The sequence below is a fragment of the Thamnophis sirtalis genome, unplaced genomic scaffold (genome assembly GCF_051295495.1).
Source record: "Thamnophis sirtalis isolate CommonGarterSnake01/CBP01778 unplaced genomic scaffold, rThaSir2_p1.2 scaffold_3, whole genome shotgun sequence".
In the NCBI taxonomy this organism is placed as follows: Eukaryota; Metazoa; Chordata; class Lepidosauria; order Squamata; family Natricidae; genus Thamnophis; species Thamnophis sirtalis.
The window spans coordinates 173,183,433-173,197,472 of NW_028261383.1; the positions used below are offsets into that span (position 1 = coordinate 173,183,433).

General features: G+C 48.8%; 1 protein-coding gene across 1 annotated transcript in view; it reads left to right on the forward strand.

The window, feature by feature from the left end:
- LOC106553330 (microtubule-associated serine/threonine-protein kinase 1) overlaps positions 1 to 3,501 on the forward strand; it is a 35,399-nt gene extending 31,898 nt beyond the window's left edge. Inside the window, exon 16 of the mRNA XM_087708294.1 lies at positions 1,142 to 3,501. Coding sequence (XP_087564420.1) covers positions 1,142 to 2,235 — 1,094 coding nt within the window. The 3' untranslated portion in view covers positions 2,236 to 3,501. The remainder of the gene's footprint in view (positions 1 to 1,141) is intronic.
- Positions 3,502 to 14,040: the final 10,539 nt, after the last annotated feature.

Here is a 14,040-nt window from a genome sequence, read left to right on the forward strand (position 1 = left end):
GTTAGGACAGCTGTGGTTGCTATTGGTGGGGATTAGATGGGGTTAGATGGTGGGGGTTAGAAGGATAATGAGAACTGACTTAGATGCTGGGAATAATTTTCTTGGCCTTTAAAGAAGACTAAAGACATAGCTGGGGCATCTGGCTTCTTTTTTTTAAATCAAGCTTTATTTTCATTAAAAAAAATGGTGATATTCTTTAGTTCAGATGGGAAACCAGTAATCCAAAGATTGCTGGTATAATTTCTAGGATTGCCCAATGGTTATATTAGCTAGCATTTCCAATCAGCGTTATCAAAAGAGCCAAAGATTCTCCACTTCCCATCCTCAAAAGGTCTGATTTTGGTAAAATGCTCTTTTCCATTGCCAGTTAGGAGTCCCGTCCCCCCCCCCGGTGGCCTTTCCACCTAATCCTGCGTAGTAGGTTTGAGAGAGATTGTAAGGTTCTACTCTGCATTTCTCACTTAAAGAAATCATGAAATACAGCAGTTGCAGTCCTAAATTGGATCCTTAACTCACAAATAAGCCATTACAAATTGTTCCAATACCCCAAAGATAAGGCCGTAGTACTCCCAGTTTAAGAGCCATTGATCTAGATCGGTGTAAAAATGTGTGAATGAGGAACATGCCCTGGTCAATCGTCCGGTGGGTCTGTAAGATGGAAGCCCTGTGCCGTTTCCTTGCACCTCTTCTGATTCTCTAAATGGTGCATGAGAAAGGGCTCCATGCAGTGGTGGGATTCAGCCGGTTCACACCTATTCGGGAGAACCGGTTGGTAACTTTCTAAGCAGTTCGGAGAACCGGTTGTTGGAAGAAATCTTGTTTTATTTTTTTCCCACTTTACAGGGCTAATCCTGTAAGGAAGGCAGGAAGGAAACATTCTGGTGTTGTTTCTAGCCTCATCTTTATTGCCCTGCTTACAGAAACTGCCTCTCCGGTTAACCCTTATTACCATTGTAACAACTAAGGCGAAGCGCCCATCGACCTGAGTGACATTGAGTTGGCCACGCCCTCATGATTACATGACCACTGAGCCCCACCCACCCAGCTGGTCATTAGGGCAGAGAACTGGTTGGTAAATTGTTTGAATCCCACCACTGGCTCCGTGGTACATCTCACCTTTCCTCTCTTTATCCCTCTGTAGGTGCCTCTTCTCAGAGCAGTTCCCCAGCCTCCAGTACACCCAATTCACCCGCCACCACGTCCCACCACATGCGTCCCAGCACTCTGCATGGCCTATCTCCCAAACTGCATCGCCAGTACCGTTCGGCCCGCTGCAAGTCAGCTGGAAACATTCCCCTCTCCCCTCTGGCGCATACGCCCTCGCCTACACAGTCTTCACCGCCACCACTTCCCGGCCATACCGTGGGCAGCTCCAACACCACCCAGAGCTTTCCCGCCAAGCTTCATTCTTCACCACCGGTGGTACGGCCACGCCCCAAGAGCGCAGAGCCCCCCCGCTCCCCCCTTTTGAAGCGGGTGCAATCAGCGGAAAAACTGGGCTCTCTCTTAAGCGCGGAGAAGAAGGTGGTGGTGAGAAAGCATAGCCTGGAAGTGGTGCACTCTGAGTATCGCAAAGACTTCTACGGGGAGCCTGGCCTTCACAGCTTAGCTGAGTCAGATGGGGAGAGTCCCAGTGAATCTGGCGCTCCGAAGCCCTTGGCCACCCGGCGCCTGGGACGGCAGGAATCCCCCCTTAGTTTTGGGGTCGGAGATGGAGAGGCGGCTTTGGAGACCAATGCCAAAACAAGGGGGCCGGATGCTGTCCCTGGGGATTGCAGGAGGAGCCAAGCTGTGCAGACCGAGGAGGCGTTTGTAGCAGCAAACCGTGCCCTGACTAAAGCCCTGAGCCCTGTCCAGGAGCACGAGCAAGGCAGGAAAGGCAGCCTGGAGGCAGACGTGATCCCACGGGGCCCTGTCCCAATCGTGTTGGAACCGAAGGAGATCCAAGATCCTGGCCCTCCAGGAAAAGCCCCCGTGCAAGACAAGACGGGCTCGCCCAAGGAGAAGTGGATCTTGGAGGTCGTGGAAGAGCACACCATGTTGGGGACCTGTGTCAAAAAACCCAGTTGCCTCTGCCCAGAGGAAACCAAGAACGGACTCAAGCGAAGCTCGGCCGAAGCGAAGGGGAAACGGGGGAAAGAAGAGCTTCCTGTCTTGGCATCGGGGAGCAAGTGTGCAGGAGACACGCCCCCACCCCCAGCTCCCACCCTGGAGAAGAAAGGGGCTGCTCACTGAACCGGAGGACCGTTGATTTTTCTCACCCTTCTGCCCCGCACTTCCCCCCCCCGCCCCCAGGACCATACTAGTAGAACACCAATGTCGTCTTTGCCTTCACGGTGATGGCAGCGGTAAGGTAGCTAAGCTCTATTCCCAACAGAGCTGGAAGGGGGCGCTCTTTACGCTCTCCGTGACGACAAAGAGCAGCGGCAATAGCGCCTCCCGGCCTCAGCCATCCCTTCGCGAATGGCACGTCTGCTCATAAGCCTTGTAAAGTACCTATACATATCTCTCGCTCTCTCTCTATATATATATATTATATTATAATATTTATATAAATATAAATACAAATATATATATATAAATATATATATATATATACACACACACCTATACAAGTGAAACTATACATGAAATGGTTAATACTGTGATCACTCCCTTCCCCCAACCTCACACCCATTGTTCTGTGCTTCAGGCTATTTCTTGAAATCTGTATAATAAAAAGTAATAAGAATGGACGTTTAGGGAAACAGTTAGAATTGGGCCGCAGAACACCAGGCAAATGTTTGAACTCGGCAAGTTTTGCTCCTTCACAAAGTTCGAAAAGTCCAGTGGAGCATCTGAATCTCTGCATGCAAAGGGTCCCGATTTCATGCACATTTGTCACGGAATGATTGGCACTGGGGCACGGGGGTTGACAGGAGGGCTCTTGTCAAGAGTAGCATTAAAGGAACTGCGAGCGAGCAGCTCCCATATCCACGTCCTCAGTTCTTCCACCCGCATAACAAAGTCGCCTTTCTTTCTGCTTCAGGTGAGGCTGGTTCTTGATTCCATTTTGCTTTCCTAATTTCAACGATGAATTGTTGGTTTTATATACACGGTTATGTTCTTCACATGTGAGCAATTGGAATAGCAAGTGAGTTAGCAGGTGGAGTAAGTGGGTCAGCCTTTAGTTGTGGGGTTGTAAATCTCTTCCATCCCAAAGAGGAGCTGATTTTTTTTTAAATTTATTTATACCTGAATGGGACAAAAAAAACAAAACTTGCCTGTCATGAAGACATGGTTAAGGTAGTCTCCTGAAGCAGTGGATTTGTAGAATCAAAAATATAGATGGAGAATACTTCTGAATCTAAGGGCATGATATTTGGGAGGTTTTACAGAGCCGAGGTGGCGCAGTGGTTAAATGCAGCACTGCAGGCTACTTCAGCTGACTGCAGTTCAGCAGTTCGGCTGTTCAAATCTCACCGGCTCAGGGTTGACTCAGCCTTCCATCCTTCCGAGGTGGGTGAAATGAGGACCTGGATTGTTGTTGGGGGCAATGTGCTGACTCTGTAAAACCGCTTAGAGAGGGCTGAAAGCCCTATGAAGCGGTATATAAGTCTAACTGCTATTGCTATTGCTATTGCTATTACTATGCAAGCTCAAGGGAAATGGGATTTGCTCCGGGCAGTTCTTCAACAGGGGTGTACCATGTGGGATGCTTTTGGGACATCTTTGTACCCAAAGTATCTTTGATTGTCTTTTTGCAGTGCAATGGATGAAACCACAACCCGCCCATAAGTGTTTTTGGAAAGATAAATTTTCACGATATCCTTGCCTCTGATGGCAGACACAACACCCCAAGCCACTCATTCATTCTTCTCTCCCACGGCCCTTAGTTTCACTCACAGCCTGGTAGTCCCATTATGCAAGTGGATTCTCAGACTGTGATGTTGGGGTTCTGACAAAAGCCTTATCAGACCATGACTGGGGAGAATGCCGCAATCTAAACTGGTAAATCTGGAAGGGCGTGTGAAGCTCAGATTCGAAGAAGTGCAGGAACACGTCTCAAAACTCCTGTTGCAATTTCCCCTCTCCCTGTTCTTTTGAAATGGGTGACCTTGGAAACTTGGTTGGCTTCCTAGGACTATCAGGAACAGGAGAGAAATGGGCGCACAGCCTACGAATTGGCATATAGGACAGATAAGGATTACGGGACTACTGTGGAACTCGTAAAGGGACAGGAGCAAGTACTAGGAGCTTCGTGTAAACTGCTAAGTTGCAATAAAGGGATCCTGTAAAAAATTAAGGTGGCCGCTTGGCCACATTGGTCAAAACGCACGAGGTTGCCATCCTGCCCACTCGTGAATTTAGGTCGCTGGTATTTGGGCAAAGACGTCATCGTGCTTGTGATGGTGCTTGCAAAGTAGCAATGTCATGTTTAAGGGTACAGCTGTGACCTCAAATCAGGTTGCAGTTAATAGATGGTTTATCCAGAAGCGTTTTGCAGATACCAGTTCTGAGGCAATGGAGTCCAGTGGGTGAGAAAAATAGCCTGCTCCCCTTGGCTTCCCTCTGTTCATCCTGAGACTCGGTTGCTTTGCCTTGAAAAAGAAGTCCCAGCTCTCAGATTTTGCAACCCAGATCTGGCACCATATCATTAGGAGTGTATCAAAGTGGTCTTAATGGTAATAGCACTGCTGCCACTGCCTGGTGTAGCTGCTGGTCTCTGCGGTTCCACCACAAAACCGCGCCCGACTAAACCGCGTCGCTGACGTCATCAACAGGGCGAAAACAGCGCGGAGACAGAAGCACGCTGTAAACCCTAAACCTAAAATTAACACCTAAACCTAAACCTAACCCTAAACCTAAACCTAATCCTAACCCTTAACCTAACCCTAACCCTTAACCTAGGAGCCTAGGAGCCAAGGTGGCGCAAGTGGTTAAATGCAGCACTGCAGGCTACTGCTAGATCAGCAGGTCAGCGGTTCAAATCTCACCAGCTCAGGGTTGACTCAGCCTTCCATCCTTCCGAGGTGGGTAAAATGAGGACCCAGATTGTTGGGGGCAATATGCTGACTCTCTGTAAACCGCTTAGAGAGGCCTGAAAGGCCTATGAAGCGGTATATAAGTCTACTGCTATTGCTATTATTATAACCTAACCCTAAACCTAACCCTAACCCTAAACCTAACCCTTACCTTAAGTTGAATCGGCTTGCTTTCAAAGCGCTATTTAAAGCGCCCTTCTTTCTCCGCGCTGGCTTTCTCCGCGCTGTTGTCGCCCTGTTGATGACGTCAGCGACGTGGTTTAATCGGGCGCAGTTTAGTCGAGCGCGGTTTTGACGGGTCACGGTCTCTGCCGCCCCCCCCCCCACCACCACCAATGCTTTCCCTCTCCAACTGGAAGGAGAGGTATTCTCTATGCAAATATCAACTCGACAGTAGGAGTCTGTTTCCCTCTCCCCTTTTGATTCTCCTCAATTCCAATCCTCTTAGCCTGCCTCACCATCTCTTCATTCACGCTCCCCCCATTTACCCTGATAGCACAATCCCATGTCCCCCAAGAACCCTCCTGCAACCTCCCTGCTCCTCTTCAGTCACTTCCCTAAGCCAAATGCAGTCCCCACGGAGCTGACTTGCCTGCCCGGAGCTACACAGCATGGCACACTTGGCAAGGTTTCATGGCAGATTTTATTTGGCCCTCAATATCACACCTGGCCCGTAAACTCCTCTCCCAGGTGCATAAGAGCTGGCCCAGTTCTTAGGCATCAGGTTTGCGCCAAGCAAGTCTGCAATGCAGTGTTACTGTGTAGATGTTGAAAAGGAGCGGTGCAGAAGTCCTAAATTTTGGGGAATTGGGAGGCAAACATGTGGGTGGGGAAAGCGTTTCATTTGCAAAGTTCGTTTTCCTTCCAAATCCAGAGCTAAGGAGCTCTTCCTTATAAGGGAGCAAAGCATTGGGAAGACAGGAGGGAACCTCCAGGGGTTGGAGCTCCTACCTTACAGGGAGGTACTGTGTATGTGTATGAATGTGCTCCCCTCTCCGATGTAATGCATGAGTGCTCGATGAAAGAGGCTGGCTCTAATGTCTGTACTGTGAATAAAGACATATACCTATCTTCCATCCCAAGGAGCTAGGAAGCTGCCACGTAATCTGCCTGCAAAGTTATTTCTCTTGGACCGTCAAAACTGTCCTCTTTGACTTACGCAGGCAGAGAAGCATTGTCATGTTAATAAACCAACCTGTACAGCGTGTTTGGCTTTTACCTTCTCTGATTACGGATTATTGGGTTGGGAAGGGGAAATGCCTGATGGAAAAGCAGATGGTTCATCTCAAGATTTAGTTTATTTGTATGCCGCCCTTCTCCGGGAGGGACTCAGGGCGGCGAACAACTCAAAAGGGGAAAAGGGGATACAAACACAATACACATAAATTAAAATAACACGGAAAATCCACACAGCCAAACCAGTCGAGAGGGGGAGGGGACTCATCAACCCCCACGCCTGCCGGCCAGCCAGGTTTTGACAGCTTTCCGGAAGGCCTGGAGAGAGGTGAGGGTCCGGATCTCCGCGGGGAGTTCATTCCAGAGGGCCGGAGCTGCTACAGAGAAGGCCCTCCCCCGGGTGGTAGCAGATGGCATTGGCTGGTAGATGAAACCCGGAGGAGGCCGACCCTGTGCGATCTAACAGGCCTGTGGGAGGTAATTGGCAGCAGGTGGTCTCTCAAGTACCCAGGTCCAATACCATGAAGGGCTTTATAAGTGACGACTAGCACTTTGAAGCGTATCCGGAGACCGATCGGTAACCAGTGCAGCTCGCGGAGGATAGGTGTAACGTGGGTGTGCCTGTCTCACCCATTCCTTTCCTAAACTTCCCAAAGACTGGGCAAAAGTTTTTGGGTGAGAAACAGTGGTGGGATTCAGCCGGTTCGCACCTATTCGGGGAGAACCGGTTGGTAACTTTCTAAGCAGTTCAGAGAACCGGTTGTTGGAAGAAATCTGCTTTTGTTTTTCCCAACTTTCCAGGGCTAATCCTGTAAGGAAGGCAGGAAGGAAACATTCTGGCGTTGTTTTCTAGCCTGATCTTTATTGCCCTGCTTACAGAACTGCCTCTCCGGTTAACCTTTATCACATTGTCACAGCTAAGGCGAAGCGCCCCATCGACCTGAGTGACGTTGAGTTGGCCACGCCCACCCAGTCACAAGACCACCAAGCCACACCTACCCAGCTGGTCATTAGGGCAGAGGACCGGTTGGTTAAATTATTTGAACCCCACCACTGGTGAGAAACCAGGGTGTGGAAGGAATTGGGCTTGAAAGGTAGAGTTGTCCCAGCTAGCCTTAACCAAAGGGATATTCGCCTTTTCCATGTGCTGCCTGAGTCGCATGGCTCCTCCGAATCGTTTCCCCATTCCACTCTCTGGCTTCCTCCCTCCAGCAGCCTGAGCCGGGTGTTACATAAGAACAAAGGCATTGTGCCAGGAGGTTACTGTTACAAACAGGGCTTCTGTTGTGCACGTGAGGCTCCTCTCACACGGCGTTCTGTGCCAAGGCAAGGAAACTAGGGCAGAGTCAACTCATCCTACTAGGCTATTCTGTCACTGGGTCTGGTTGACTGGTTGGGCTACTCTTTCAATATGGCCAACACACTTACTAAACAGTAAAGCAATTCTTGGCCAATGTGATCTGGTTATCTCTGGTCCAGTTGAATGGTTTCATTGGTCAAATTTGTGACTCTAGACCTGGTTGATTGATAAGGTCATTGTCCAGTGGTGGGCTTCAAAAAATTTTCAAACCTACTCTGTGGGTGTGGCCTCCTTTGTGGGAGTGGCTTGCCAGCCATGTGACCTGGTGGGAGTGGCTTGCCAGCCATGTGTTTGTTTTCTTTCTCTCTCTCTCTCCTTCCTTTTGTCTCTCTGTCCCTTTTTTCTTTTTTCTTTCATCTCTCTCTCACTCTTTTTCTTTCTTTTTTCTTTCTTTCTCTCTCTCTCTCTGTCAGTCTGTCTGTCTCTGTGTGTATGTGTGTGTGTGGCAGTGGTGGGTTTCAAAATTTTTTGGAACCTCTTCTGTAGGTGTGGCCTGCTTTCCGGGCTTGCCGGCCATGTGACCTGGTGGGAGTGGCTTGCCGGCCATGTGTTCTCTCTCTCTCTCCTTCCTTTTGTCTCTCTGTCCCTTTTTCCTTTTTATCTTTCATCTCTCTCTCACACACACTCTTTTTCTTTCTTTTTTCTTTCTTTATTTCTTCCTTTCTTTCTCTCTCTCTCTCTCTCTCTCTTTCCTTTTGTCTCTGTCCCTTTTTCCTTTTTTTCTTTCATCTCTCTCACTTTTTCTTTCTTTCTTTCTTTATTTCTTTCTTCCTCTCTTTCTCTTTCTGTGTGAGTCTGTGTGTTTGTATGTGTGTGTCAGTGGTGGGTTTCAAAAAATTTTGGAACCTCTTCTGTAGGTGTGGCCTGCTTTCTGGTGGAACCTCTTCTAAACCGGTTCGGTAGATTTGACGAACCGCTTCTACCGAACTGGTGCAAACTAGTAGGAACCCACTTCTGTCATTGTCCTAAATTTTAGAATTAATTAGAATGAATCTTCGAATATTTGCCAGCCCTGAACCATGTCCATCACACACTGTGGCTTCTAAATGACCATGTCTTCTCTCGCTTAAGTCTGACTGATCTGGAGCTCTCTCCCCTTCATACCTTGGGATGGAGCACTGAAATAAGGGAAGTTATGAAGACCTATTCCCCAAACTCACAAAACACCTTGGAAACTAAAAACAAAAAAAAACGGACAACTTCCCAGTGGATAATCCCGTATCAGTGAATGAGTAGCTGAAGATCAGTCTGAAATACTAAGATGCTTTTTGAGGAAAGTGGCAAACTATTGCTGGAAGTGATGGTACACAAAAGTAGAGTCCAGTAAGAGAGATGTAGACTATCGGCATAATTTAATATTTATAGTATTAAAGTATAGTATTATATTTATAATATTAAATTTGAGCTTGACCTAGAAGAAGCTCATCAGAAAATTTTGGGAAGTATATATCTTAAAAGTTGAATAAAGAGAAAAAAAGTCACATTTTTCTCTCCTGTGTATTTGCCCAGCATCCTATCCCCCACCCCCTTCACATAACAAGGGCCATCACTTTTGCTAGAAATTTACTGAATTTACTACAAAGGCATTTTGATATTAGGAAGAGGGAACCCCTGGGGGCTGCGAGTCATCTGCCTTTGGCTTAGGCCCATTCTTAATCCCACCAACTCTTAAGCAGCTGCTCTCAGTCTCTTGCAGAGCATGAATGCCTACATAGAATGAGGTTAATGCCTAATAACAATTTCCACAGAGGTGCTGGTTAAGCCCAGGTTCATCAGTGGTGAGGAGGTGCAGCTGCCTTTCTTCAGACACTCATTTACAAGCCTGTGGAGATTTCGCTTCTCACCACCCACTTGATATAGTGACTCAGCAGTGTCTGGAAGGCCATGGCTTTGAAGGAGAAAAGGTGACTAGGCGGTCACCTGATCTCAAACGTGATGATCTCACCTAGTTACTGGGTTCCTTGTTTCCTCTTGGTTGAGGGAGATACTGGCAGCTAACGCCTCCTGGCCCAGTTTACCAACATGCTTATGCCAAGGACGAAGAGCCCCTGGAACAATTAAAACTATCCCAGTAATCACAAAGCTTCTACCTTCACACTGAAATGGTAGGTTTCATGGTGGATCCCTCCCCTGCTTCATCTCCAGGGCAAATACTGCCATTGAGATGAAGCAATAGTTTTATCACATATTCATTTTTTTCCCTGCCCCACAATCAGCACAAAGCTCTCTTCACACTGCTAGATTAGTGGCGATAAAAGCGGCAACTTTTTTCCGCTCTTATCGTGTCCGCAGATAACTGCCCAGCCGCCATGTTTAGGGTGACCCGCTCCATACTTAACCAAGGAACTGGGAATGACCCTGTGCAGGATAGGGCTGAAGAATTTGTTCAGTATCTGCAGGATAAAATCGCTCAGATTCGGACAGGCTTGGACTCTGACTGGGTAGATTCGGGCGAGTCGACGGGGATGAATCTTGTGGAGACTATCTGGGATGAGTTTGACCCTGTGGCCCCCTGAGGGCATGGACAGGATTATGGGGAGACTCAGTGCTGCCACTTGTGTGCTGGATCCATGTCCCTCTTGGTTAGTTTCGGGAGGTGACACGAGGCTAGCTCCAGGCGATTACCAACGCTTCATTGAGAGACGGGTTCTTTCCCACCACTTTGAAGGAGGCGGTAGCGAGACCCCTCCTTAAGAAGCCTTCCCTGGACCCAGCTTCCTTAGCCAACTATCGCCCAGTCTCCAACCTTCGCTTTGTAGCGAAGGTTGTCGAGAGTGTGGTAGCACGTCAGCTTCCCCAGTACCTGGATGAAGCTGCCTATCTGGATCCGTTTCAGTTGGGTTTCAGGCCTGGGTACAGCACGGAGACAGCATTGGTCACATTGGTTGATGATCTCTGGCAGGCCCGGGGCAGTGGCTGCTCCTCTGTCCTGGTCCTATTAGACCTCTCAGTGGTTTTCGATACCATCGACCATGGTATCCTACTGCCATGACTCATGGGGTTGGGAATGGGGGGGACCGTTTTGCGATGGTTCTCCTCCTACCTGTCGGATCGGTCGCAGTTTGTGTTGACTGGAGGACAGGGATCGACCCCGAGGCACGTCACTTATGGGGTGCCCCAGGGGTCGGTTCTCTCACCCCTCCTGTTCAACATATATATGAAACCGCTGGGCGAGATCATCCGTGGTTTTGGGGTATGGTATCATCAATATGCTGATGATACCCAACTTTTAATCTCTACCCCAAACCACCCAAACGATGCCCTCGACGTGATGTCCCGATGCCTGGAGGCTGTGCGGATCTGGATGGGGAGGAACAGGCTCAAGCTCAATCCCTCCAAGACGGAGTGGCAGTGGTTTCCGTCATCCCGATTTGTGCATCTTGTTCCATCTTTGATGATAGGGGGAGAAACGTTACGCCCCTCGGAGAGGGCCCACAATCTGGGAGTCCTCCTGGATACGGGGGCTTAGTTTAGAACACCTGATGGCCGTGACCAGGGGGGCCTTTTACCAGGTTCGCCTGATACGTCAGTTTCTGCGCCCCTTTCTGGATCGGGATGCTCTGTGCACAGTCACTCATGCCCTCGTCCTTTCTCGGCTGTTCTATGACATTCGTAACTTTTATATGGCATTATTTTATTGCAGTCATTGGCAACCTAAACGAGCCTTACCCATCCTGTCCAGGAATTATAGAAGTTTTAAAGGGCATCCTGTTGGAGGCGGCTATTTTAGGGCAATTCATTTCTATTTGGCTGTATGTTTGAATTGTATTGTATTGTATTGTATTTGGTTTATTTGTATGCCGCCCTTCTCCAGGAGGGACTCAGGGCGGCGAACAACTCAAAGGGGAAAGGGAACATAAACAACAGTACACATAATTAAAATACACGAAAATCACACAGCCATACCAGTCGAGAGGGGAGGGGAACTCATCAACCCCAGGCCTGCCGGCACAGCCAGGTTTTGACGGCTTTCCGGAAGGCCTGGAGAGAGATGAGGGTCCGGATCTCCGCGGGGAGTTCATTCCAAAGGGCCGGAGCTGCTACAGAGAAGGCCCTCCCCCGGGTAGTAGCCAGGTGGCATTGGCTGGTGTACGGAACCCGGAGGAGGCCGACCCTGTTCGATCTAACGGGTCTTTGGGAGGTAATTGGCAGAATATGGTTATTACATCACTATAATGCTTCCAAAATGAATGAAAGTTTCTGCCAATGCTACAGCTAACAATGGGTGTGTTCCATATACCGCCACTGTTAATAAATTCAGAATTTCAGCTACAAAAGTTTGGGGAGGTTACATTTTTAAAAATCATATTAAACCCAACCTCTAAATTTATGCCCCTTTTCTTGAAGGGTTGCCTGAATGTTTGTTAGTTTTTTGCACTTCATTCCACTCTTGAACATTTTATGGATTTACAAATTGAGTAGAGGGTTTTGTGTTTTTTTTTAATTTAAAAGATGCGTGTGATCTCAAAAAAAACCACAACTCTAGGAAGTTACAACAACGATAAATACCGTGGCACGACAAAACCGCGGTCCACTAAAGCGCGCCCGATTAAAGCGCGTGACTGACGTCATCAGCAGCGCGACAACAGCGACCGCGGAGAAAAAAGGGCGCTTTAAAAAGCGCTTTGAAAGCAAGCCGATTCACGTTAAGGTAAGGGTTAGGGGTAGGGGTAGGGTTAGGGTTAGGGTTAGGTTAAGGGTTAGGGTTAGGTTAAGGGTTAGGGTTAGGTTAAGGGTTAGGGTTAGGGTTAGGGTTAGGTTTCGCGTTAGGTTAAGGGTTAGGTTTAGGGTTAGGTTTAGGGTTAGGTTTCGGGGGGTTAGGTTTAGGTTTAGGGGTTAATTTTAACTTTAGCACTCACAGCGTGCTTTTTTTGTCGCGCTGTGATGACGTCAGGTATGCGGTTTCGTCGAGCGCGCTTTAGTCGACCGCGGTTTTGTGGTGGAACCGATAAATACCATCAAGCCCAAATCCTGCACCTCAGCCATTGCTGTCCAATGCATCCAGCAACCATTTCCAGCAACCGATAACCAATCTCACTACGCCCCGGTGCTGGGGGAGGAGCCAAATTAAAAGGGTGGGGCTGGCCAAATGCAGGGGCCTGGTGCTCCATAGAGCTGGGGCTGCTTTAAAAAAGGCAGGAAGGGGCCTGGAGCGCGACCCCCCCCAATGCAAATAACCTGGCCTTGTGCATGTAGGGCTTCATCTAGAAAGAAAACGGGAGCCAGTACAATTTGCACTGCCACAACGTGATATGGGCAAACCGAGGGGCGTCCCAACACGGCATGTACCACAGCCCTTGGGAGCAAGGGTAACTTTTGTGTGGTCTTCAAGAGCAGCTCCGTGTACAGCGCACTGCTACAATACAGCCATGAGTGGCCCTACTCTTTCACCCTCACAAGAGGAACATAGCCATCTGCAAAAGGTCTGTGTAATAGGCTGGTAATAATAATGAAAAAAAGAAGTTGGCACCACCGCTTGACTTCCATTGCATCCTCCTCTTTTGACGGGCGAGGTGATGAGCCGAGGTGGCGCAGTGGTTAAATGCAGCACTGCAGGCTACTTCAGCTGACTGCTAGTTCTGCAGTTCGGCTGTTCAAATCTCACCGGCTCAGGGTTGACTCAGCCTTCCATCCTTCCGAGGTGGGTAAAATGAGGACCCGGATTGTTGTTGGGGGCGATATGCTGACTCTGTAAACCGCTTAGCGAGGGCTGAAAGCCCCATGAAGCGGTATATAAGTCTAACTGCTACTGCTATTGCTAGTTCCTGTAGTGCCCTTGAATATGGCCAAACCAGCAGGTTCCCTTAGTAGTCAGTGCAGAGCAGTGGTGGGATTCAAATAATTTACCAACCAGTTCTCTGCCCTAATGACCAGCTGGGTGGGCGGGGCTCGGTGGTCATGTGATCATGTGGGGGTGGCCAAGTCAATGTCACTCAGGTCGATGGGCGCTTCGCCTTAGTTGTTACAATGGCAATAAGGGTTAACCGAAGAGGCAATTTCTGTAAGCAGAGCAATAAAGATGAGGCTAGAAACAACACCAGAACGTTTCCTTCCTGCCTTCCTTACAGGATTAGCCCTGTAAAGTGGGAAAAAAACAAAAGATTTCTTCCAACAACCGGTTCTCCGGACTGCTTAGAAAGTTAACAACCGGTTCTCCCGAATAGGTGCGAACCGGCTGAATCCCACCACTGGGGCAGAGCCATATTAAAAAAAAAAAAATCTCAGGCTGGCCACGCTCCCTCTTGATTCTCTGCTCCCTTTTCAGCTGCTACTGTTCCTATGGCAACGCAGGCTAGGCTTTGTGGAGGGCCTGCCTTCCTGATACAACACTGGCTCTCAGCCAGCCTCGAGCTGCATGCTTGTGTGCGTGCGCAGGTGGGGGTGGAGGGGGGGGCGCTAGTGACCTACTTTTCATGACACAGTTTTCCTTCTCCCCCCCTCCCAGGTAATCATGGATAATCCTACCCTCACCCACAGATT